This window comes from Cetorhinus maximus, chromosome 10, assembly GCF_964194155.1.
Source record: "Cetorhinus maximus chromosome 10, sCetMax3.hap1.1, whole genome shotgun sequence".
Lineage (NCBI taxonomy): Eukaryota > Metazoa > Chordata > Chondrichthyes > Lamniformes > Cetorhinidae > Cetorhinus > Cetorhinus maximus.
This window is the reverse complement of record NC_135888.1, coordinates 112523830-112550922: the sequence shown is the minus strand read 5'-3', so window position 1 is coordinate 112550922 and position 27093 is coordinate 112523830. Positions and strand designations below refer to the sequence as shown.

At 43.4% G+C, this 27093-nt stretch overlaps 1 protein-coding gene across 4 annotated transcripts in view; it reads left to right on the top strand.

Annotated features, from left to right (window-relative positions):
* Window positions 1-27093, top strand: part of LOC144685952 (uncharacterized) — a 137920-nt gene that overhangs the window by 96219 nt on the left and 14608 nt on the right. For all 4 annotated transcript variants that reach the window (XM_078551013.1, XM_078551010.1, XM_078551011.1 and 1 more), the window contains 5 exons: window positions 3792-3838; window positions 7919-8033; window positions 8137-8238; window positions 11909-12112; window positions 25242-25291. In XM_078551013.1, coding sequence (XP_078407139.1) covers window positions 3792-3838; window positions 7919-8033; window positions 8137-8238; window positions 11909-12112; window positions 25242-25291 — 518 coding nt within the window. The remainder of the gene's footprint in view (window positions 1-3791; window positions 3839-7918; window positions 8034-8136; window positions 8239-11908; window positions 12113-25241; window positions 25292-27093) is intronic.

Sequence of the window (27093 nt, the reverse complement as noted above, 5' to 3'; positions counted from 1 at the left end):
GTTCTGTGAAACCCTGCACTGCTTTACTTCACAAGCCTAATTTTCTGTTGGGTTATCCAATGACAGCAGGAACTGTGGGCAGCAACATTCAAGATTTTAAAGAAAGTATAATATGCTATAAGGTAGGAGACGGATGGCTAATGATTATAGACAGTGATCCCAATTTTATACTTCAACCCAACACACCGCCCCCCCCCCCCCCCCCCCCCCTGCCGCCCCAACCTGTTTTCTGCCAATTAAAATGAGGTCAATCACTTAGCACCTTTGATGCCACTGCTTTGCTGGTCTTAACCTGTTCTTCTGAGCATGCCAGCAAGACAACAGCAAGAAGGCAGTAGGGTCCTTCTTTCAATATACAGATCAGATCCAATTATGTCAGGCCATACTTGCCAAGAGCCAAATCATGGGCCAGAAGAGATGAGTTTTAAAAATTTGGTTTTAAGTTTCCTTGCAGATCAGTCATCCTGTCCACGAGACCTACCTCCTAATCCCTCGAACCTGTTCCCAACAAACTGCTGACCAACCAACTTTCCTTTCTGGCCCTCATGTTAGCTAATATTGTTAATGGCTCTCTCTCCCCAGGGACCATTCCCGTCCCCTGCAAATCTGTTATCATTAAACCCCTCCTCAGAAACCTACCCTTTACCTTTCTGTCCTTGCAAACTACCAGCCCATCTCTAGTTTCCATTTCCTGTCCAAAGACTTTTAATGTGCTGTCCTCTTCCAAATCCCTGCCCAACTTTCCCAGAACTCCATGTTTGAAATCCTCCAATCAGATTTCTGCTTCTGCCACAGGCTCATATGAAACAAAACAGCTCTTATGAAAGTCACAGGTAATATCCTATTTGACTCTGACAAAGGTAAACTATCCCTCCTTGTCCTCTCAACATTTCTGCAACCTTTGACATGGTTGACCACTTGTCCTCCTCCAATGCCTCTTCTCCGCTGTCCAATTGGATGGGACTGCAGTCACCTGGTTCCATTCTTATCTATCCAATTGTAACCAGGGAATCACTTGGCTTCTCTCCCTGCCTCTGAAGTCTCCCGAGGATCTATCTTTAACCCCATCCTATTTCTCATCTCCAGGTTGTCCCCTCAACAACATCTGAAATCACAGTGTCAATTTCCATATGTTCACTGATGACACCCAGCTCTACATCACCACCACCTTTCTCGATTTCCCTACCGTTTCTAATATGTAACTCTACTTGCTGACATCCAATATTGGATGAGCAGAATTTTTCTCCAACTAAATATTGGGAAAACTGAAGCCAAAGCCTTCAGCTCCCTCCATAAACTCCATTCCCCATCACCACTATATCCATCTCTCTCCTTGGCAATGGCCTGGGGCTGAACGAGACCATTCACAACCTTGATGTAGCACTTGATCCCGAGATGTGCCCATGATCATATATCCGCTCCATCACCAAGGCTATCTACTGCCAACTTTGTAACACCTTCCAACTCTTTGCCTGCCTCATCTGATGCTGAAAAACTCACCCAAGCCTTTGTTACCTTTAGATCTGTCTATTCCAATGCCCACCTCACCATTCTCCACCTTCCATCCTATATAAATTTAATCTCAGATTATTGGAGCAAAACTCTGCTGCCCACATCCTAGCTCACACCAAGTCCCATTCACCCTTTAACCCTGTGCTTACTGATCTACATTGCCTCCTGTTTCAGCAGCACCTCAATTTTAAAATTCTCCTACTTGTTTTCAAATCTCTCCATAGCCTTGCACCTCTCTATCTCTTTTACTCCCCCGGGCCCTCAAGATCTCTGCACTCTTCCAATGTCTCTTGCACATCACTAATTTTAATCACTGAACCATTGTCAGCTGTACCATCAGCTTCCTAGGTTCTAACTCTGGAATTCCCTCCCTAAATCTATCTGCCCCTCTAGCTCCTTAAAACCTACATCTCTGACAAAGACTTTGGTCATCTGCCCCAATACCTCCTTATGTAGCTCGGGGTTAAACATTGTTTGAAAACGCTCCTCCAAAATATCTAGGGACATTTTACTATGTGAAAGGCATTAAATACAATTTGCTGTTGTTGAAGCTTGGGTCTTCCTGAGCCTGGGCTGCCCCGACCTCCATGAACTGATAGTCAGATACAATTTCGATGGGTCCCCAGCTTTTGCCCCCTGCTAACAACTTCCTGTTCCCACCCCCCTAGCCAGGTAGTGGATTTAGCCATATTCCAGTGGGAGCCTGGGGAAATTTATTTAAATGAGGCCTGTATGTTTAGATTGGACAAGCTACAAGATTGCTGGACTCCCTGGGTGCACCACCCATTTCAGGACTCGCAGGTACCGTACATCCTCCCCTTTAAAAGCTGGGCCAGTATTTCAGCCTCAGAGTTTGAAATCCCTTGCGTAGTTCACAATGCCCCATGAACCCCAAGGTTAGACTCCTGTTTGGTAACACACTCTCTTCCTGTTTGACCAAACATATCCTGCAGTAGAATAAGTGCTTAATATCTATGGAAAGCATCAACTCTGAAAACTATTTCACCATGTCCTTGAAATGGAGGTATTAGTGAACTATTTCAATGCAAACTTAAGAACGAACAAATCAAGCATGATTTAGTTGAAGTGGCATTCATGACTATATAGTATAAATCAGATGTTAGTTATTGCACCTTCTGCCCATAATCAAAAAAGAAAAATAATTATACAAAAGATGAAATAATACTCAGCATTAAAATTGCCCAGAATATACTTTGTATTCTTATGAAAATTCATACAGCTCTGAATGACCACAAACAAAAGCAAAACAGGGTAGAAACATAGAAACTAGGAGCAGGAGTAGGCCATTCAGCCCTTCGAGCCTGCTGCGCCATTCATTATGATCATGGCTGATCATCCAACTCAATAGCCTGCTCCCGCTTTCTCCCCATACCCTTTGATCCCTTTCACCCCAAGAGCTATATCTAACTCCTTCTTGAAGATATACAAATGTTTTGGTCTCAACTACTTCCTGTGGTAACGAATTCCACAGGCTCACCACTCTCTGGGTGAAGAAATTTCTCCTCATCTCAGTCCTAAATGGCCTACCCCATATCCTCAGGGTGTGACCCCTGGTTCTGGACTCCCCCACCATCGGGAACATCCTTCCTGCATCTACCCTGTCTAGTCCTGTTAGAATTTTATAAGTTTCTATGAGATCCCCCCTCATTCTTCTGAACTCCAGCGAATATAATCCTAATCAACTCAATAGAAAATAGTATTTTTGTACCTATTTGTCAGGGGTAAAATGGGGACAAAGCATACCAATTTAGCAGTGGCACAGTCTTCAGTAAATCTGCAGGCATTGGTCCCATTTGACATTTTTTTTAGATTTCCCAAGAAAATGTTGGGTCCCTAAACTATGTAATTTAGAGGCCTACTACAAAATGAAGGGCCCCCTTAAGAAATTAGCTGGAGATAAGCAGGGCAACCCCACCTCTGCCCCAACAACCATCAATAGCAGGTAAGTACAAATCTACCCATTCAAGCTAGGAATGGCAGGAGTGTTCCTCTGACTCCTTAGGAATTATGATCAACACCTCACCCCATAGCCGACCCCAATCCCCTATCCCGAGACTTATGAGGGCCTCTGTCAGTGAAACAGGCATTCTGACATTAATGTCTTTGTTCAGATGATCTGCCTGTGATGACTAACCATCACACCTTGGTTCAGGCAAGTGGATGCATGTCACCACCTCAGACTAAAATCTAGGCCAGTTAATCAGACAATTTCAACATGAAAGAGTTTATCCCTTATCTTTGAATTTTATTTTTTTCAGGAATTGACTGTAAGAGTGAAATATGACTTCCATGGTCAAACGTCAAAGTGAGTTTCAATTAATCTGCTATTTTCAAAGGATTTCTAATTTATTATTTCCAAGTAATTGATTAATCATAGTTGTGGAGTGCAACTTCCCTGCCATTAAACATTCAACAAGGCTTTGTACAAGCATGTGGCATTGTATCAAAGAACATTTTAAGCCATATATCTTCACCATTTCTTTTGTCAGTTCTTCACTTACAGGAATTCAAACTAACACGATAATTGTAATTGGTATTAAAATTTGCATTTCCAAGGATCTATAATCTAAAAATAGAAATATTTTATTCAGAATAGTTCTGACCTTGTTAATTACTACCCTGACTGCCAATATTCATCACTCCTGCTGAAATAAGTCTCTAATTTAACTAAAAGTATTTTGCAATTCGAACAAATAATGGATTCAGCATACAAAGTTACTTAATACCTCCTGCTCCATTAAAAAAACTTATGTTGCCCTCCTACTGTTTTTTGTAATTTTGTTCTTGGGATGTGATAACACTGTCAACTCCCCACTTATTGATCATCAAGTGTGCTCTTGTTGAAAGCTGAGGCAGACTTGAATCACCATTACTCAGTAGGTAAACCAGCCTCTTAAACTCAGTGTCCAGGCTGATACAAAAGCTAGGAATGCATCATCACCTTTAGGAGATTAGGGTAAAGTAAGAAGAATTGAAAGAGGACCAACTATATGAGAAGTAAAAACAGTTCAGAAATTCATTTAGGCACAAATTTAGAGTTTTGAAAATTCATTGGTAATGATTAAAACATCACCAAACCCTGGAAATGAAACTGAAGAAGAAATTGGAAAATAAAGATTTAAGTTGACGATAAAGCTGACTGGATGCATTTGTTAGTAACTAAGGACTGAATTTATGCCCCCCTGGGTTGGGATAGCAGAGGGGCACAGAGGATGGGGCCATAAAATTGCAGCAGGCCTGCACATCACTTGTCCGCCCCGTGGGTATTTTACTAGCAGTGGAGGAGGCGCTGGACAGCTTGACTGCCGGTGGGACAGTTGAGGCCCTTAAGTGACCGATACATGGCCACTTATGGGATCTCCCACTGCCACAGGGACTTTACCCATGGCGCAGGAGGACAGCACCAAGTGTCCAGGCTGCCAGGTTTCACCTGGCGACATCGTGACCAGGCTGGGGGAATGTTTGCTGGTTGGGAACCCTGTGCCCATTGGATGCTGCCCCAAGGTTCCCTCATGACATTTCCCCCTCCACCCCTATCTTGGCGATCCTGGCCCCACATTCCCCCCACCCCCATGCCAGGGCCTGCCAGCCTGGGCCAAGCAAGACTCTGGACTTACCTAAAAGTCCCCAGTCTATGGCATCTCCTCTTCAGGATTGTCATTCCCAGTGGCACTGATGGGGCACTTTAATTGGCCAGCAGCTCTCGGAGGTGGGACTTCCTATCGAAGAAGGGTGGAAGTCCCACCTCAAGCCAATTAATGGGCAGGCAGCTGTGAAATGACTAGTGGGGTGAGATGGCCAAGCACAGGCAGGGAGACCTTTACACCAGCGGTGGGAATCTCACAAACCCGTGAAAAATTCAGCCCTAATAATGCAAGTGCGACCATCACAAATTAGCAACCAGAGATTCCACCCTGCATTCCCTTAGCCATGATGGAAGGTTATATCCATCTAGGAGAAAACAGAATGCAGACTAAAGTGAAATGTTGCATGCCCTTCTTCAGTTTTGCCTGTGTTCACACGGCTGGAACAAAGCAGTAACTAAAAATGAGAAAGGAAAGAGTGGAGTCAAAGGCCAGAATTTTATGTGGAGACAGTGGCCCCACCCACTGGCTGGAAATTCAAGGCAAGTCCGTCTCTGCCAGCCCGGGAAGCCACAGCCCAATTTTGCATTGTCCGGGCAATTAGTTGCCTGAAGGCATGGCTTCTGAACACCCTGAGGCAGGATTCCCCCCTCTTTCACCCCCCCTCGCCCCGCCAAAAGCTGCTGGCCAATCAGAGGGCCGATAGCTCTCCAGTTCCAACAGCGCCACCGGGAGCGGTGGCCACTGCTGGGACTGCAGCAGGCCCCGGACTAGCAACCATTGAGGAGGCGCAGAGTGTAGGAATAGAGGTTGGGGCTCACTGGAGTCAACCAGGCAGGCCTTCACAAGGGTGGGGGCACAGGAGGGTTCTTCAAGGTGGGGGGGTCAGCCCTTCCGTGGGCCACAGGGTTCCCAATCAGAAGAAACCCCCCCCAGAACCAAGCCCACAGGCAGGCCATCTGGTTTTACTGGGCAGCCTATCCCAGTGGCAGATTGCCCATCCATCACTGGTAAAGTAACTCTTTCAAGTTATCAACAGTCACAGATTGTAACTCTTTCGAGTACATTCACAGTTCTTGGTTTCCGGGAGTGGGACATGAACCCACAACCTTCTGATTCAAAGGCGAGGGTGCTATGAACTGAGCCACAGCTGACACCTCTATCACTGGTAAAGTAACTCTTTCGAGTTATCAACAGATCGCATGTAACTCTTTCGAGTACATTCACAGTTCTTGGTTTCCAGGAGTGGGACATGAACCCACAACCTTCTGATTCAAAGGCGAGGGTGCTATGAACTGAGCCACAGCTGACACCTCAATCACTGGTAAAGTAACTCTTTTCGAGTCAAAACAATTAACTAAATTAACAATAACAAGGGATAAATCAAGCACAGCCCCTAATTCAGGTCAGCTGTAAAACCAAGGACAAAGTTTAAAGGAAACTTACAAACATTAAACCAAAATGTGATTAAAGGGGTCAACAAAACATCCCAGTCCCCGCGGCGCCCACCGGGCACGGAAGGCATCACTGGTAAAGTAACTCTTTTCGAGTCAAAACAATAAACTAAATTAACAATAACAAGGGAGAAATTAAGCACAGCCCCTAATTCAGGTCAGCTGTAAAATCAAGGACAAAGTTTAAAGGAAACTTACAAACATTAAACCAAAATGTGATTAAAGGGGTCAACAAAACACCCCAGTCCCCGCGGCGCCCACCGGGCATGGAAGGCATCACTGGCAAAGTATCAGCAGCAGTGGGAAGAGGCTCTTAAGCAGCCATTAATTGATCACATAAGGGCTTCAATTATCCTAAGGGCTGCCTACTTTCACTGGTAAAATACCAGTGGAGGGAGGACCATAATGGACATGGCACCCTACCATCCCACCTAAGATTACGTGGCCCCCCCACCTCCCAGCCCACTTGCAAAGTTTGGGGGAGGGGGTGTAAAATTCCATCCAACGAAACTATGGCTGCCCTACTTAGATTCCTAGACTTTTATCCTTAGAAATGAGACTTTTGTGTTCAATGTTCCAACTCTTGCCTATTCCATCAATGGGGATGGAGCACGGAAGGGTTGTCATAGTCAAAATATTAAACATGGTAGCTGATATTTATCCATCATATGGTACATAAAGTATTTGGTTATAAAATATATTGGATCTGTACAGCTATAACCCAGCTAATATTTTAATTGATTTGAATAAAGTTGGAGAGATATGGAATTCTGTGAATCCTCACTTTACTAAAACTTAAATATTTGCTTTGCCACTGATTGATCCTGAAGATGCAGCAGAAACTAGAGAGAAAGAACTGAATACTTCATTTACTAACTATTTTCAACTCCATAAAAGGTCTGGTATTTAGTTGAGAACATAATTCATTTATTGGTTTTTCAATTCTATGGCCTTTGTTCATATCTGCCCTGGACTCATGAAATGAAAATAACTTGATCCTGTGAGGTGACTCTAGGGGCCTGATATGAAATAACTGTGGGCAGTTTAGGCTCTGTTAGTACTGGGCAAGAGTACAACACAAAATTACCTATAAAACTAGGCTTTGGCCACCCACTTTATGCATCTGCAGATTTTCATGAAAAATATGTTTTTTCTTTGTAACATTCCAAAATAGCACACCAGCTTTTTACATCAGGGAAGATCCATTAAAACAGTTTGAGTCTTTAATTGTTGGCGAACACATCTGAGAGAGTCTATCTCTAAGTGATGGTTTCTTTTGATGTGGTAACATGATAATGTTCAAAGTTCAGTTGCACGACCGCATGAAACTCGATAATGTTTCTACAGAGAATTGCCTGTCACAAAGGGAGACATCGTCTTTATTCACAGACAGAGGGATGACAACTGGTATGAAGGCAAATGCAATGGAAAGAGTGGCTTAATCCCAATTTGCTATGTGGAGGTTGGAGAAAATTTAATCCATTCATTTCATTTTAAAAATAAAGTTCAATTGCCGGCCTTAATCTGCATTAAATTATTCCTAATTACAGCGTTTTTTTTGTCAGCCTGTTTCTGAATTACAGACACGCAAACAAGAAGTGCTTGAAGTTGCGATTGCTAAATTCAGATTCACTGCATTGACCAACATAGAGCTGCCGCTGGAAAAGGTAAACTGCCCATGTTGATCTAGCCTTAAACCAAAGGTCTTGATAATTGTATACGGTTTTATGGAACACAGCCTGTTATGTATAAAGACATAAAACTTGGAAGGGGAAATCAAAGAATACCACCTGGGGATGCCCTCATTGAAGAAAAATATGGCAAAGACTTGGAAAACCAAGTTAATTGTCCCTTTTTTCACAAAATCAATACAGATCAGAGAAGCTATTCAGAAAATCTTAGCTCATCCATCCATAAAAACCTTAAGAGTTGGAAGATGAGAGGACTGCGACTTAGGCCTGAATTTTCTCTCCCGAGTCGCGTGTGGCAAAGTTGGGAAATTTCTCCACTCCGCACACCCAACTCAGGGGAAGCTGCCCTGAACTGCTAGATTTTCGTTCTCGGGCAGTCGGGGACAGGTGCTAGCTGAAGTTGGACTGGCCGACCCCAGAAACAGTGCGGAGGCCGTCAAAGCGGCTGCTAGTTGCCGAGGCAGGCTGTTTTAAAGGCCCATCTTGGTGCTCTGGGACTTTGTCCTGGTTGTAATAAAAGGATTAAAACCAAAAACAGCCCTCGCCCCACACACTGCCTCACCCCCATACATTCCCCAATGCCCCATCCATGTCACTGAACGCTACCTTTTTTTTAAACCTTCATGGGATATGAGCATCACTGGCTGGGCCAGAATTTATGGCGCATCCCTAATTGCTCTTGAGAAAGTGCTATTTGCGAGCTGCCTTCTTGAACCACTGCAGTCCATGTGCTGTAGGAATACTCACAGTGCTATTAGGAAAGAAGTTCCAGAATTTTGACCCTGTGACAGTGAAGGAACAGCGATATAATTCCAAGTCAGAATTGTATGTGACTTGGAGAGGAACTTGCAGGTGGTGGTGTTCCCATGCATCTGCTGGTCTTGTCCTTATGGGTGGTAGAGATGGCGGGTTCTGAAGGTGCTGTAGAAGCAGACTTGATGAGCTGCTGCGGTGAATCTTGTAGATGGTACACACTGTTATCACTGTATGTCGGTGGTAGAGGGGGAGAATGTTGAAGGAGGTGGATGGGATGGCAATCAAGTGGGTTGCTTTGTCCTGAATGGTGTTGAGTTTCTTGAGTGTTGTTAGAGCTGCACTCATCCATGCAAGTGGAGAGTATTCAATCATACTCCTGACTTGTGCCTTGTAGATGGTGGACGGACTTTGGGGAGTCAGGTCGTGTGTTACTCTCTGCAGAATTCCCTTCCTCTGACCTGCTCTTGTGGCCACAGTATTTATATAACTGTTCCAGTTCAGTTTCTGGTCAATGGTAATGCCCAGGATGTTGATAGTGGGGGTTTCAGTGATGGTAATGCCATTGAATGTAAAGGGGAGATGATTAGTTTCTCTCTTGTTGGAGATGGTAATTGCCTGGCACTTGAATGCCTCATGCCCCCAGCCCCCATGGCCCCTTATATCCTCTATGCCAACTTATGCCCCTCTACCCACCCCACCATGGCCCTTTATAACCCCCTATGCCAACCTATGTTCATCTAACCAGCAGCAAGGCCCTTTATAGCTCCTATGATAACCTATGAATCTCTACCTATCTCCATGACACTTTATAGCCTCAATGCCAACTTAGTGCCAACTTATGCCAACACATGACCCCCTCCACTCATCCCCATGGCCCCTTGTAACCCCTATGCCAGCATAGTGCCAACTCATGCTAACTCATGTCCCCACCCATCACTTTTTGCCCTTACACCATCCATGCTAACTCAGCCAGTATGTACTGTGGGCAGAACTCAGATGTAATGCTGAGATGAAATAAAATAAAGTTCTTAGTATCTATTACAAAGGTCACTATCTTAAAAAAAAAACTCTTGTTGACAAAAACCCATCCAGTGCATTTAAATCCCTTCAAGTACTTAATCCCTTTATAAAACAAACATTTGTATTCATCGCCCCATATTAAAGACAACTAATCTCTTTATAAACACTTGGGACTGTCAATCAAACTGTGAATTTACAGGTCCTCCCCCATTGTGATAATGATAGGTTGTGGAAGCTGTCAAGCAGCAGTAACCCTATAATGATAATACTCAGGCTTATGTCAACAAACAGCTAGTGAAATTACAAACACAATTTTTTTGACTGCGGGCTGTTTTTTTCCCCAAAATTTAAAGAACAGGTTATTTAAATGACTTGACAGCTTCACAATTCCACAGACCTTATCCACTTTTTATGCTCATGTCTACTCCTAACAATCCCAAAGGGTACCTGACCTCTCCAAAGAACTCTGGCATGTTTATAACTTTTCCTCAAATGTCTAAAGCCCACAAGTCATGTTTCTGAAACCTGGGTGACCATAATTGCTTCTGAATGAAGGCAGTTGCACTTTTAAATGTACAGCTGTTTCCGTGAACTGCAGATGGGCAAGATACGCCCCACCCATCCTCCCTCACCCCAGCAAAAGTGGTGGGTGGCACGTTGAGTGGTGGGACATCCAGATTCGGGGCTCTGGCACTATTTTGGATAAGGCATGGAGCTCTTCTGACTCAGTGATAATTCAGGCCTTAAAGTATGATAGTCTAATTGCAATGTTACTGGGTTAATGTGATTTCAAATCGCACCATGGGAGTTTGAGAATTTGAGTTCAATTTTTAAAATCTGGAATCAGTGAAAAATGACCATGAACATGTTGGATTGTTGTAACGAACATCCTCTTAGGGAAAGAAGACTGCCATCTTTATCTGGCATATATGTGACCTTTCCCTTTTAATTTACCTTTGTAGAATTCCACATTTCAGAGCTGTTTCATAATGCTGCCAGATGTCAATTTTTTAACAATTAAATTTTGTGATATTCGAGTCACATATATATACTCAGCTAGAAGTGCAGCTCCCTAGACAGTTGGGGCATTGGTTTTGTATAATTGGTGATTGTATAAAAGGAAGTGGCAAAGCTTTCAGATTTGATCAAAGGAAAGTTCAAAGTCAGGGGCTTTAAATCTCTCAAACCTTTCGCCATTAGCATTTATCCATTATATATTTTTCTAGAAGGTATAATTTAGCCATTCAAGGATATTCTTCACCTTTATACTGTGGACCAGAAGCAGAAATCTCTGTCTGAGGAGGTCAGTGTCTTCCAAGAAGAGGGGTCTGGAGAGCATATGTCCTAAACTTCCTCAAAGAGAAATGAGAACACAGTTGGAGATTGACGGCACTGGCGCAAGACTGTGAAGGAGAGGTGTAGGAGAACGTGTGTAAAATAAGACAGGGATAAAGACTTGGTAGGAGATGTAGAGTAAAGGGTTAACTCTAATGATAGTTACTGAGCATGTGCGTAAGTAGCTATGTCACAGTGATGACACTCACTGAGAGATGAGATGAGTGTAAAACATCTCAGAGAGTAGATGCAGCTATGTCTTGATATTAATATTTGTAAATAGTTAGCGTGTAAATAAATACTTTTGAACAAAAGACCATTGCCCCCAGCAGGATCTCTTCGAGAATAAGAAGCCAACAAATCCCAAGATAAATAACAGATTGAATTGCCTGTGGGCACTTTCAAGAAGCTGAAAGGGGAAGGAGGTAAAAAAGAGAACTGCATTAGCTATAACTATCATGTATCAAGCTATTGAAATCTGATATAAAGGTCCATGTATTGTACTGTAGCTTTAAATAATGATGATTTATTTCAGAATCAGACTGTAGTTCTGCTCCGGAGGATAGATGAGAACTGGTATGAAGGAAAGTACCCAGGGACTAATCGGAAAGGGATATTTCCTGTCACATATGTTGAAGTCATTGGAAAACCACCAGATGAGTCTGTCTTCCACCGAGATCTTCCAACATCTGGGAGTGATTTGAAAGTAAAAATGGCTTCCCAGAGGCCTTTTCAGCAGGTAAGATGGCACAGGGGATGATTTTACTTGATGTCTGGGATATTAATTGAAATAAAAGATAGTGTGTAATTCTGGCAAAAGGCACTTTATTACCTTCCAGTGCTGTTATACCAATACACCACACAGGAAGGAAGATTAAGAGTTCAGACAAGGCTGAGGCAACATGAGTAGCACTGAGTATTGGATCGTAGGCAGCACTGTGAAGGGGAGTGGGGGATGGGGAGAAGAAGATTCAATACTCCCACCCCATCCCCTGGACCAATTAACTTATGATCTGAGTCATATCAGACCTTTAAATGAAACACATGGGACAGAAAAGTGCACTCTTTCGAGCATGCGTGTGAAAGAGCGCACTGCTCCCTGAGGCAAAGTCCTGTCTCAGGGAGATTAGTGACAGGTAAGTAAAGTCTAAAAATAGAAAAATATTAAAATTATTAACATGTCCCCCTCATGTGACAATGTCACATGAGGTGGGACATGTTAATAATAAACACTTAAAATTTATTACATTTTTAAAAAACGGACATGAAGCTTCATCCCGCCGATGGATGAAGTTTCATGAATAATCTGGAGCCCGCTGGGGCTCCTGGCCTGTCCGCCAGCCTTAAGGCTGGACAGGCAGGTATTTAATTATCTTAACTAGCCTCTCAATGGCCTCAATTGGCAATGGACAGGTCGGCAGGCGGACAGCTGATTTCGCTGTCCGCGCGCCTTCCTAAAAATTTAAATGGCCCGGGATGACATCGGGGATTCCTCCCGACGTCATCCCGCATCATTTCCCCCTCAGCGAGCGGGCCCCACCCCCAAATCGCCGAGGGGAAAATCCTGCCCATGGTGTTTCCTTGTGGGATGGGGTAACAAATTAGTTGAGAGCATCATTTCTAAATTACTGTTGTCTGCTACCTGCCTGCCAGCTGCCCAAAATATCTTTCATAAAAATCTGGAAGAAGGCCATCCCAGCCACCCATGGAAATATTAGAACATCAAGGGAAATAAATGAGGTGTGCATCCTTCAGTGAGGAGTAGAAACCCTTCTCTCCAAACAAAAATTGTGAAGACAGGACATCAGTAACAAACATTTAGTGCAAAAACATAATATAATGTGCATAAGCATCATGTATGTATGTTCGTTTGCCAAAAACCTGGGGTTATGTACCTATATTTTTATGCTAATCTCTACTTTTAGTTTGTGATCAAGAGCTTGCAGTACTATCGATGGGTGTTGGAATTCAACATTCATGTTTTTGACATTTTTGACACAATTTGCATAAAACTGGTCATTTGAAGAATGTCCTGAAGACTAGTCTGTAGAAACATCATCCAGCCTTTAATGTCAGTGCCGTGCTTTTGATACACTTATTTTTGAAACTATTAGCCCTAAGTTTTTTGGATTGCCATTTGCTTTGTTGCTCCCTCGTTTTCTGAGTCTCCAATGTCCTGTTAATTGATGCACTGATGCGAAAATGCTCTAAAATGTGATAACTCTTTTGTACTGCAGCTATTTAGTAATTTCAATCAAATCTGTCACTAGAGATTCCCTTCACTATATCTTTATTATTCGATAAGTTGAGTTTGACAACAGGTGTGAAACTGCTGCTGCCTTGTGTTGAAGCAGTTCAGTTGCAGACAACACCGTTTCATTATTCAGTAGAGAGTTAAGTTTTCAACTATACTTTTGATATCCGTTAATGCTACCACAATAGAAAAGGTAAATAAATAATTCAGGAGTTTACTTTACTGCTCAATAGCTAGTCCAAAAAAAAAATAAATCAATAATAATGTGTGTTGGGATCAAAACAATGAAATCCCTTGTTGTAGGAATTGATATCATAATCCACACCCCCCTTTTCCCCCGCCCCGGGTCACCGTGCATACTTCCAATGTTTCAATAGGCAATTCAATGAACATTTCAGTTAAGTGAGATTAATTATAAATGATTGGGCTCATTTATTTTACAAGCAATAAATGAACCAGCAGAACAACATCTCCCACACCACTTCAATTTATTTTCATAACATAATGTAGAAAACAACAACTTTTTTTTAATTCATTCATGGGATATGGGCTTCACTGGCTGGGCCAGCATTTATTGCCCACCCCTAATTGCCCTTGAGAAGGTGGCGCTGAGCTGCCTTCTTGAACTGCTGCAGTTCATGTGGTGTAGGTACACACACAGTGCTGTTAGGGAGGGAGTTCCAGGATTTTGCGACAGTGAAGGAACGGCGATATATTTCCAAGTCAGGATGGTGAGTGGCTTGGAGGGGAACTTCCAGGTGGTGGTGTTCCCATCTATCTGCAGCCCTTGTCCTTCTAGATGGTAATGGTTGTGGGTTTGGAAGGTGCTCTTAAAGGTGCCTTGGTAAATTCCTGCAGTGCATCTTGTAGATAGTACACATGGTACACTATGCGATGGTGGTGGAGGGGGTGAATGTTTGTGGGTGTGGTGCCAATCAAGTGGACTGCTTTGTCCTGGATGGTGTCAAGCTTCTTAAATGTTGTGGGAGCTGCACTCATCCAGGCAAGTGGGGAGCATTCCATCACACTCCTGACTTGTGCCTTGTAGATGGTGGACAGGCTTTGGGGAGTCAGGAGGTGAGTTACTTATCGCATGATTCCTAGCCTCTGACCTGCTGTTGTAGCCACAGTATTTATATGGCTAGTCCAGTTCAGTTTCTGGTCAATGGCAGCCCCCAGGATGCTGATAGTGGGGGATTCAGTGATGGTAATGCCATTGAACATCAAGGGGCGATGGTTGGATTCTCTCTTGTTGGAGATAGTCATTCCCTGACACTTATGTAGCACGAATGTTGCTTGTGACTTGTCAATCCAAGCCTGGATATTGTCCAGGTCTTGTTGCGTTTGGACATGGACTACTTCAGTATCTGAAGAGTTACGAATGGTGCTGAACATCATGCAATCATCAGTGAACATCCCCACTTCTGACCTTATGATGGAAGAAAGGTCATTAATGAAGCAGCTGGAGGTGGTTGGGCCAAGGACACTACCCTGAGGAACTCCTGCAGTGATGTCCTGGAGCTGAGATGACTGACCTCCAACAACCACAATCACCTTCCTTTGTGCTAGGTATGACTCCAACGAGCGGAGAGATTTCCCCCTGATTCCCATTGACTCCAGTTTTGCTAGGGCTCCTTGATGCCACACTCAGTCAAATGCTCCCTTGATGTCAAAGGCAGTCACTTCAGCTCACCTCAGGAGTTCAGCTCTTTTGTCCATGTTTGAACCAAGGCTGTGATGAGGTCAGGAGATGAGTGGCCCTGGCAGATCCCAAACTGGGTGTCAGTGAGCAGGTTATTGCTAAGCAAGTGCCGCTTGATAGCACTTTTGATGACCCCTTCCATTACTTTGCTGATGATTGAGAGTGGACTGATGGGGTGGTAATTAGACGGGTTGGATTTGTCCTGCTTTTTGTGTACAGGACATAGCTGGGCAATTTTCCACATAGTCGGGTAGATGCCAGTGTTGTAGCTGTACTAGAACAGCTTGGCTAGGGGTACGGCATGTTTTGGATCACAAATCTTCAGTACTATTGCCGGACTATTGTCAGGCCCCACAGCCTTTGCGGTATCCAGTGCCTTCAGCCGTTTCTTGGTATCACGTGGATTGAATCGAATTGGCTGAAGACTGGCATCTGTGATACTGGGGGCCTCTGGAGGAAGTCAAGATGTATCATCCACTCGACACTTCTGGCTGAAGATTGTTGTGAATGCTTCAGCCTTATCTTTTGCATTGATGTGCTGGGCTCCTCCATCATTGAGGATGGGGATATTTGTGGAGCCTCCTTCTCCAGTGAATTGTTTAATTATCCACCATCATTCATGCATGGATGTGGCAGGACTGCAGAGCTTCGGTCTGATCTGTTGGTTGTGGGATCACCTAGCTCTGTCTATCGCTTGCTGCTTATGCTGTTTGGCACACAAGTAGTCCTGTGTTATAGCTTCACCAGGTTGACACCTCATTTTTAGGTATGTCTGGTGCTGGTCCTGGCATGTCCTCCTGCACTCTTCATTGAACCAGGGTTGATCCCCTGGCTTGATGGTAATGGTGGAGTGGGGGATACATTGGGCCACAAGGTTACAGATTGTGTTCGAGTACAATTCTGGGGCTGCTGATGGCCCACAGCGCTTCATGGATACCCAGTCTTGAGTTGCTAGATCTGTTCAAAATTTATCCCATTTAGCATGGTGATAGTGCCACACAACATGATGGAGGGTATCCTCAATGTGAAGGCAGGATTTCATATCCACAGTGACTGTGCGGTGGTCACTCCTACCGATACTGTCATGGACAGAGGCATCTGTGGCAGGCAGATTGGCGAGGATGAGGTCAAGCATGTTTTCCCTCTTGTTGGTTCCCATACCACCTACAGTCTAGCAGCTATGTCCTTTAGGACTTGGCCAGCAGTGGTGCTACCAAGCCACTCTTGGTGATAGACATTGAAGTCCCCCACCCAGAGTACATTCCTAACCCTTGCCCCCCTCAGTGCTTCCTCCAAGTGATGTTCAACATGGAGGAGCACTGATTCATCAGCTGAGGGAGGGCGGTACATCGTAGTCAGCAGGAAGTTTCCTTGTGCATGTTTGACCTAATGCCATGAGATTTCATGGCGTCCGGAGTTGATGTTGAGTACTCCCATGGCAACGACAGCCCCCACCCCCCCCACCTTCCTCCGACTGTATACCACTGACGCCACCTCTGCTGGGTCTGTCCTGCCGGTGGGACAGGACATACCCAGAAATGGTAATGGTGGAGCCTGGGACATTATCCGTAAGGTATGATTCCATGAGGATGACTATGTCAGGCTGTTGCTTGACTAGTCTGTGAGACAGCTCTCCCAATTTTGGCAATAGCCCCTAGATGTTAGTAAGGAGGATTTTGCAAGGTTGACAGGGCTGCGATTGCCATTGTCATTTCCAGTGCCTAGGTTGATGCCAGGTGGTCCATACAGTTTCATTCCTTTTTTGTGACTTTGTAGCGGTTTGTTACAACTGATGGCTTGCCTGGGCATTTCAGAGTCAACCACATTGCTGTCGGTCTGGAGTCACATGTCGGCCAAACCAGATAAGGAAGACAGATTTCCTTCCCTAAAGGACATTAGTGAACCAGATGAGTTTTTGCAACAATCGACAATGGTTTCATGGTCATCATCAGACTTTTAATTCCAGATTTTTTTATTGAATTCAAATTCCACGATCTGCCATGGTGGGATTCAAACCCGGGTCCCCAGAGCATTTCCCTGGGTCTCTGGATTACTAGTCCAGCAAAAATACCACTACACCATCATCTCCCCAAGCCAAGCTTCAGAGAATCTGGCAGCTATATCCAGGTGAGAACCTGGTGGATCCAGGAGGTGAGTGCCATTATATCTATCTCCTGGATTGCGTGTATGCTACCAAGTTAAAATTCTACAGTGTGCAAGGGCATCCTGACTTCTGGATTCCCTACACCTTGCTGATCGACCTGCTCTTAGTGGGTCAGGCAAATTCAGCCCTCTGAAGCTATTCAGTCCTGAAGCTAAGGAGCGAGCTTTCTCAATTTAGGGCTGGCTTCCTTGTCAGTTCACAGGGAGAGTGCTTGTTGCTTTATTCCTCAACTAGACTGGAAGCCAAGGATTTTGATTCTGACACTCTCCCAATGGGTCCACAGATTTCCAGTTGAATTGCCAATCAAATCTGACAACCAATACAAAAGACAAATATTACAGACAAAAGCAAAATATTGTGGATGCTGGAAATCGGAAATAAAAACAGAAAATGCTGGAAATATTCAACAGGTCAGGGAGCAACTGGAAAAAAAGAAACAGAGTTAATGAGCAAAATTTTGATTTTGGGTTGGGACCCTGACATTGGGTTCAAATTCGATCCCAACCCTGCACTGCAGTGAACAGTCACCTTCATGGATTTTTCCAGAATTGGCCAATTATTGGCCAGAGTGTCAGAGCTGCCTGATAAAGAACAGTAGGTGGGCTTTCAAAGCTTGAGAGCCAATAGGAGGTTCCCCAGCACTGAAGGGGCTGCAGCCTGCTATTGCCTCCACCTCAGCAACTTTGAAAATTATTAAATAAGAAATGGCCACGGTTGTAGGGTCGCTAGGAGGGAGAACCCCTCCACAGGACGATCTGCAGCTGCAGCTGTAACCAGGTAGGCAGGAGAGACCTATAAGTCTTCCTGGAGAGATAGCGTCTCCTCTTTCAGTCATCTGCTTGTAAGCTGCCTCCCAGGCAGCTGCCAACCTTGCAGGGATCCACAGGCCAACTGGAAAATTCCAGTCAGGCTCTGATCAAGGACCTTGATTGACCTGTTAATCACCTTAAATAGTTACTTGCCATTTCCAGGCAGGCATGCTCCACCCTGACCTGGCCTTCCCAATAATGGCTCAGGGATGGTGTCAGTAAACTGGCACATGAGCTGGTAGCATGGCATTACATGCCCACTGTCTCAGTTCCCAGCCCCCATATCAGGGTGAAAATCCTGCCCAGTGTTTTTGTTGGAACTGGAACAAATTAGAAACGTTACAGATTTTAAGGAAACATTGAGGCAGGGAAAGTGGGAAGGGGAGAAAAGAACAAAATGGAAGGTTTGTGACAGGGTAGAAGGCAGGGGAGGTAAAATGACAAAAGAGAATGATGATGATGCAAGGCAAAAGTAGATGATGATTAATTAAGTGAAGAAACAAAAGATGGGTCGAGAGGATGTGTAAATGGGCTTAGCAGAATCATCATTAACAGTTCTGGTCTGAAAAAAACAGGAACAGAGGTTATGATGTTAGATTGTTGAGCTCAATGTTGAATCTGAAAGGTTGCAAATTGCCTAAGGGGCAATAAAGCAGCAGTTTTATAAATGCACTGTAGTATAAAGGGTTAATGTTAAATATGTAAATATATAGTCTATATCATCAGTGATGTAAGATCACATGACAACAGAGCATGAGAGAGAGTTCTATGTAGAGCCTCGTGCCAAGTCTGTATTGTATATAGTTAGTATTATGTTAAATAAAAGGAAGAGTTTACCAACAGCCTTGCCACCAGCAGTATTTGTAAATGTAGACCACAAACAACCTCATCTAAGACCCACAATGGTAGTAACAGATGCACTATCTCAGAAACTAGAAGGATATTGTTTCACACTTACTATTCCCCCACACCGCAATTTGGTATGAGTGTCAGTGCAGTGTCAGCTGGGAGCATGGAGCAGAGGAGCTGACAGTAAGTCAAACCAGGCAATTTTTGAACGTCTTCTAACAGATGGTTATGGAGCAATGTAAGAGGTCACCAAAACCCTCCTCTACACAATAACTTTAGACAATAAAGGATGGGAATTGTTTCAGGGTTTCTCCTGTTCTGCTGGCTTAACTTTGCCAGAAACTCCTTGTACCAAGAGAAGGAAGACACCACAAAGCAGGAGCAGCTGCCAGAAGAGGGAGGAGAAGCAGGAGGAGGGCAATGCACAGGAGGCCAGGTATTCAGAGAACATTTTTTGTGCAATAGTGCTTTATGCAGGAGCAATGTCTTGGGTGCATTTGTTTCATCAAGGAGGCTGTCACCAAGCAATGTCACCTTTTGCAGCCACAACTCGAGCCTCAAACTAGGGTATGGGCAGCACTACCTTCAGCTGTCAAGATCACTGTAGTCCTCAATTTTCATGCCACTGGCTCTTTTTGGGCTGTAACGCTGTACACCAATGTACCAGAGAGATCAGTGAGGTTCTCTGTGCTGCAAGGAAAATTTTCATCTCCTTCTTTATGGACAAAACAAAGTAGGATGAAAGAGCACTAGTTTTTTGCCCACTTGGCAGGCTTTCCCAGGGAGAAAGTTGCAATAGAATGCATGCTCCCTATCACCACCCTGGCACCTTCATCAATTAAAATGGCTCGGCATATCCCTCACTCTACCATTGCTATCAAGGCTGGGAATTAATCCTGGTTCAATGAAGAGTGCAGAAGGGCATGCCAGGAGCAGCACTAGGCATAGCTAAAAATTAGAATTTGTGGCTAAAAAATTAAAATTACAACAGAGGACTACTTGCATGCCAAACAGTGGAAGCAGCATGCGATAGACAATGCTAAGTGATCCCACAGCCTACGGATCGGATCCAAGCTCCATGGTCCTGTCACATTCAGTCATAAATGGTGGTAGACAAATTTAGAACCAACAGGAGGAGGAGGAGGAGCCTCCACACATACCCCTTTCCTCAGTGATGGTGGAGCCTAGCACATCAGTGTAGAAGACAAGGCTGAAGCATTTGCAACCATCTGCAGCCAGAAGTGACACATAGATGTTACATCTTGGCCCTCTCTTGAGATCCCCCCGCATCACAAATGTCAATCTTCAGACAATCTGATTCACTCCACATGGTGTCAAAATACATCTGAAGGCACAAGATACTGCGAAGGCTATGGGCCCTGACAACATCCAGTCAATAGTACTGAAGGCTTGTGTTCTAGATCTAGCCATTCCCCGAGCCAAGCTGTTCCAGTACAGCTACAACATTGGCATCTACCCAACAATGTGGAAAATTGCCCTGTGCACAAAAAGTAGGACAAATCCAATCTCGCCAATTACTGCCCTGTCAGCCCCCTCTCGATCATCAGCAAAGTGATGGAAGGTATCGTCGATAGTGCAATCAAGCGGCACTTACACAGCAATAACCTGCTCAGTAATGCTCAGTTTGGGTTCCACCAGGGTCACTCAGCTCCTGACTTCATTACAGCCTTGGTCCAAACATGGACAAAAGAGTTTAATTTAGAGGGGAGGTGAGAGTGACTGCCCTTGACATCAAGGTAGCATTTGACCGAGTATGGCATCAAGGAACCCTGGCAAAATTGAAGTCAATGGGAATCAAGGGGAGAACTCTCCATTGGTTGGAGTCATTTCTAGCATAAAGATAGATGGTTGTGTTTGTTGGAGGCCAGTCACCTCAGTCCCAAGGCATTGCTGCAGGAGTTCCTCAGTGGAGCATCCTAGGCCCAACCTTAAGCTGCTTCATCAATTATATTCCTTCCATCGTAAGGTCAGAATTTGGGGTGTTCACTGATGATTGCACAATGTTCAGTACCATTCACAACTCCTCAGATACTGAAGCAGTCTCTTGTCAATATGCAGCAAGACCTGCACAACATTCAGGCTTGGGTGGATAAGTGGCAAGTAACATTCACACCACACAAATGCCAGGCAATGATTATCTACAACAAGAGAGAATCTAATCATCTTTCCTTGTCATTCAGTGTCACTGAATCCCCTACCATCAACATCCTGGGGTTTCTATTGACAGAAACTGAAGAGGAGCAACCATATGAATATTGTGGCTACAAAAGCAGGTCTGAGACTGCGAGTTATAAGGCGAGTAACTCACTTCCTGAACTCCCCATAGCTTGTCCATCATTGACAAGGCACAAGTCAGGATATGATGGAACACTCTCCACTTGCCTGGGTGAGTGCAGCTCCAACAACACTCAAAAAGCTCAACGCCATCCAGGACAAAGCAGCCCACTGACTGGTACTGCATCTACCACCTTAAGCATTCACCCCCCACCACCAACGGCGCTTAGTAGCAGTAGTGTGTACTATATATGCACTGCAGTAACTCACCAAGACTTCTTTAACAGCACCGTCCAAACCTGTGACCTCTACCACCTAGAAGGGCATGGGCAGCAGATACAAGGGAATGCCACCACCTGCAAGTTCCCCTCCAAGCCACACACTGTCCTGACTTAGAGCTATATCGCCATTCCTTCACTGTTGCTGGGTCAAAATCCTGGAATTCCCTCCCCAGCAGCACTGCGGTTATACCTACACCACATGGACTGCAGCAGTTCACAGTTCACTGCCTTCTCAGTTAGAGATGGGCAACAACTGCTACCCTTGCCAGCAATGCCCACACCCCATGAAAGAATAAAATAATATTCCATTCCCTCAACCTGCAGCATTTTTTTGACACTAGGCAGTGCATCATGCAGATCTGTGTCCACTATCCTGCCAACTGTCACGTTGCCCAGCCCTCAGAGCTGCCTTAATTCCAACAGTGCTACAGATACAGGTTGCCTGCTGGGACACAAGAGCTTTTCTCCTCTGGACATGACTTATGATTCAACAGCTGGCAGCCAACTCTAGAGCTGGTCTGCAACAGGGCCATTCTATCACAAGCAACACCATCAAGTAAACATAAATTTGTACTACCATGAGTGTGAGAATGGAAATTAATTCTTGATTTCCATGGACTTTTCAATGAGTTTACACAAGGCTGATAGGGCTTGTGCATCACCAGTATGTTTTAAATCAGTTAAAGTTTTACTGGCATTTTGGAACACTCTTCTTAACACTCCAGTACTCTCTGTTTATATTATATTATTGCATATTCTACTCATTAGAATGGGTTTACACTGTTATGTTCTGCTCAGTTAATGCATTGACATTGAGCTTATGTCAAAAAATCACACACCACTGAATTACTTTACATACAAGGTCAAGCAAAGTAAAGACGGCATACACTGTGCTGCAACCCGATCATGATAAATGTAGAGTTATGCCAAGAAAAGTTATGCTTGAATAAGGTTAGATTACTATAAACTGCAGACAAAGCTTAGCCAGTTTGTAAATCTTCATACCACACAGACTGTTGAATAGTTAATTCAGCAATTTACTCTAAGATTAAAAACAGAAAAAAATCATAAGAGCCACAAACATGTTTCTTTTCCAGTTGTGATCATAACTGAAAACTGTCAGTGGACTTATCATATTTTGTGTGTTGAGAAATGATAGAGGTTGAGTCGGGTTTGTAAAATTGAGAAAACTTCATCTTTTTTTACAAGCATAATGCCGTGACATCATTCATGAAGCCATCATAGCATCTGCCCCCTCTCACCCGCTGACAATGCTGTGCTGCAGTATTGTTCCACAGGTGCCAGCAAGCCTGCTTTATTATAATCAGCAGGCTTGACCTTGAGGACATCGCACATCAGCCTAGTCTTACCTTCATCCAGTAACCATCTTCAACTTTGAGAAATAGAATAATTTAGTACAAATATTTAGCCAACAATTTAGTATAAAAATGCAATAGTCTAGAAATGGGTTTTCCCTCTGCCTGCTTTAATGCAGCATGAATATACGCATTCAGTGTCGTCTGCCATATTGGTTAGGAGTGGTCAGTACCTGTCCAGATTATGCTCCTGAAACTGGCATTAGACTCATTGCATTGGCAAATCAGGGGCACAAGGCCTGTTTCACAGCCCTGTATCAAATTGGGCTGTGAAAGACTGCAGCATGTGCCATGCATGCCCTAATTGGGGAAGCTCTGCCCAAAGCCCATTATCCCCAACTACAATGCCACTGGAGTGAAACTTGATGCCATCTTAGGTGAATCCGTATAAAAATTTCAACATGCAAGTTACCACTATTGAACCATGTGAATTCCAGCAAAGGAAGTCTGAACAACACCAATAAATGTGAAATTAAATACAGAAAATGCTGGAAATATACAGCAGGTCAGGCAGTATCTGTGAAGAGAAACAGTTAACATTTCAGATCAATGACCCTTCATCAGAACCAGGTTAGAGTGAGTGAGGGGAGCAGAGAAATTGATGTCATGCCTGTCAGTTCATAATGAAAAGATCTAGACAGGGTTAGGGGACCAAAAGAGTGGTTCATGTGGATGGAGAGATGGATAGAAGGGTCCGCTGAGCAGGAGGAAGACTCCTGGCCAAGAAAGTAGGCATGGAGGCAACAAGAGAAGACCTCAACACTGTGCTGAGCTCAAAATTCATTGGGGTTGGGTGTAAGGGGATGAAACTGAGGCGTTTTTCTGAGGACAGATCATTTAGAGTCAGAGAGGGGGAGGTCAGGGGTACTGTGAATATGTGGAAAGGGGTGAGATTTGAAGAGATGGAGTTGGAGGAACGGGAAGGGAGGAAGGATCCAGAGGGGTGTGGGGACCAATGAATTTGTGAAGCTTGCAATCCTTCTGTTAAAGTGACATATGGAGAATGTTGAAATGAAACTATGAACCAGGACAGTTTTGAGCTAGAGTGAGTTGGTGCTGCTTACATGTTGAGATTTGAGAATGTGGCGAGAACAGCGGTGCGAGGAAATCTAAATATCTAGAAGATATCCATAATCGTGGGTGAATCCAAAACATGAAGGGTGGAATTTTATTTGGAATCCATGTGGAATAAGTTGGAGCTGGAGTGTGGCTGTAGAAATCTTTTTTTTAGGTACCTGATCAAACACGAGAAGGGAGATAGAAAACAATGAAACTGAACAAGGTAGAAGACACAAATTGAAACCCTGTCGGAGAGAAGAGCAGAACTTCTTCAAGATTCATGGCATTCCTGGAAGACAAGTGGCAGTGAATTAAACACTAATATACAAGCAAAATACTGCATAATCTGAAATAAAAACAAAGTGCTGGAAACACTTAGCAGACCTGGCAGCATCTGTGGAGAAAAACAATTCATTATTGACCTGATTATATCTAGCATTTTCTGTTTTTATTTGAGGTTTCCAGCATCTGCAGTATTTTGCTTTGGTACCAATAAATGTTAAGAATTTAGTGACAGTTCAGTAGAATGTGCTTTCCCTTTGAATTAGAACAAAATTCTACATCCTTGCAGAAGAGACAAATGGTAGCTCTTTATTATTTGAGGTCATAACTCATTACAGCTTGGCAGACATAGAAACATGACTTCCCCTGAGACTTGGTGCAGGCACATAAAATAAAAGCTTTCAACATGTTAAAAATGATTGTAGGCTTTGGTGAGTCAAACATTGGTAAATTATGGGTCACTTGGCCTAAACTGTTGCCGTATAACTTCTTTCATTTTGACAGAGAATTTGAAATATTTGTAAGATTCCTGCAATCTATCAATTCTCTCACTGAGATCTTGAGGGATTATGAAATCCCTGAGACTCACTGGCACATAAACTGATGGCTCCCACAGTGATGCAGACAACTTAAGAATGCAATCTTATTGAAACAGTTTTTCAAATATATATTAAAAAAACACAGATATGATATTTTTCCTGAGATAGATGTGGTTGTTAATTAAGTTCAGTCGTCATCTTCCTGTTCATCTTCCACTGTCCTGTCCAAGGCATTGAAGGATTTTTTTTTTTTTACAGTTTCAGCAAAGAAGCATGAATTTTGAGAATATTCAGTCTGGTGAAGAAATGTGAGTACTTAATTTCCTCAGGAAATCACACACTGTGCATCAAACACAGTAAGCATGAACACCTAATTAATTTTACCTCAGGAATTATTAAGAACACTGTTGCTTAACAAAACACTTACTTTGTTTCATGCATCAAATACTTACATGTGAGTAAAGAGAAAAACAAACTGATAATATAGTAACCTCATGCTAAACAGCTGGATATGATTAGAAAGCATAACAAACTGACCAGGTCATAATGTGCCTTTTTGAGGAGAATTTGGGCACATTTCTCTCATCCATGTATCAATGCTGTCTTCCTTGGTTAGGAAGATAAGATCAACCAGTCTGCAGATATCAATCTAGGGAAAAGGACCTCACTTCTGATGAACAGAAAGGATTGAGAATAAGTGTCAGGGAGCAAAGTTCAAAAAAAACTAAATGTGTCATCAACCAAGGGAGGCCAGTGAGTTGTTATTTAATAAGTCTTTCAGAAGTCTTTAGTTTATTTCTGTTAAATTTAGTTAGTCTAATAAATTGAGGTATTGTAGGGCATCTTGGTCTAGATGCATGTGTGGGAAATCCAGAACACTCCACAACTCTTGGGCAAATATATTGTCACTGATGCTATTAAAGGTGTTTTCTCAAGGTTGCCGTAAACAATGGGTTTGTATGTCAATGTGTGTATTTCTTAAACAAAAATAAAAATACCTGGAAAAATTCAGCAGGTCTGGCAGCATCTGCGGAGAGGAACATAGTTAATGTTTTGAGTCCGTATGACTCTTCAACAGAACTAAGTAAAAATAGAAAAGAGGTGAAATATAAGCTGGTTTAAGGAGGGGTGGGACAAGTAGAGCTGGATAGAGGGCCAGTGATAGGTGGAGATAGCCAAAAGGACAAAGAGGTGTTGAAGGTGTATTTCTTACCCTTGGAGTGAGAGGGTCAATTTAAAATAATCCAGCAGCAAAGCCTTTTTGTATTTAAAAGAAAAGATTAGTTTATTTCACACTGTTGCACCAGAGGTTACTTAGGAAAAAATGATACCAGGCACACACACAAAGATTAATTACAAATAGAGATCAAAACAATACTTATATAAAGCAAATCAAGTTCAGTCTCTATGGCTCGATGCAGGCCTGGTATGTTGAAGTTGAGATGTTGTGATGTCTGATGTTGCTTTGTCTACAAAAGTTTGCTTTCACAGGTAAGCTTAACAGTTGGAACAGAATACAGGGAAAAGAGAGGTTCCTTATTTCTCTGATTCTGCAGGCATGGCACTTTCAGCTGTCTAATTACTTTACTGCAGACTACTAGTTGTTTCTGGATGTCTCTCCTTGTCTCTCCCTGTGGAAGCTAGTCTGTGCTTCTCGGCAGATGTGTCAAGGTGTCTGTCTTATGATCTTTGATCTCTGATGACAGCTTCCTGCCTTTTTCAGTACAGTATGAAGCAAAGATGGCTGCTGTCATGCTGAGTCACTATTCAATATAAGGTAAGTGGTAATCCCATTTAGCAACTAAGATAAAAGCAAAATATTGCAGATGCTCTGAAGAAGGGTCATACAGACTCGAAACGTTGAGTCTGTTTCTCTCTCCACAGATGCTGTCAGACCTGCTGAGTTATCCAACATTTTCTGTTTTTATCCCATTTAGCAATCTGAAGTCTCCTTTATCACCTGCAGTGTTCAAAGTGCCAAGGCTGTTCACACGTTACAGTTGCTTATCAGTTAATGGCTTTGAAGGAAATCCATCAAGTCAATGAGTTTCTATTAACCCTTGTGGAAATGCTCATTGAATTTCAAATGTCTTTTTCTACCTGTGGCATT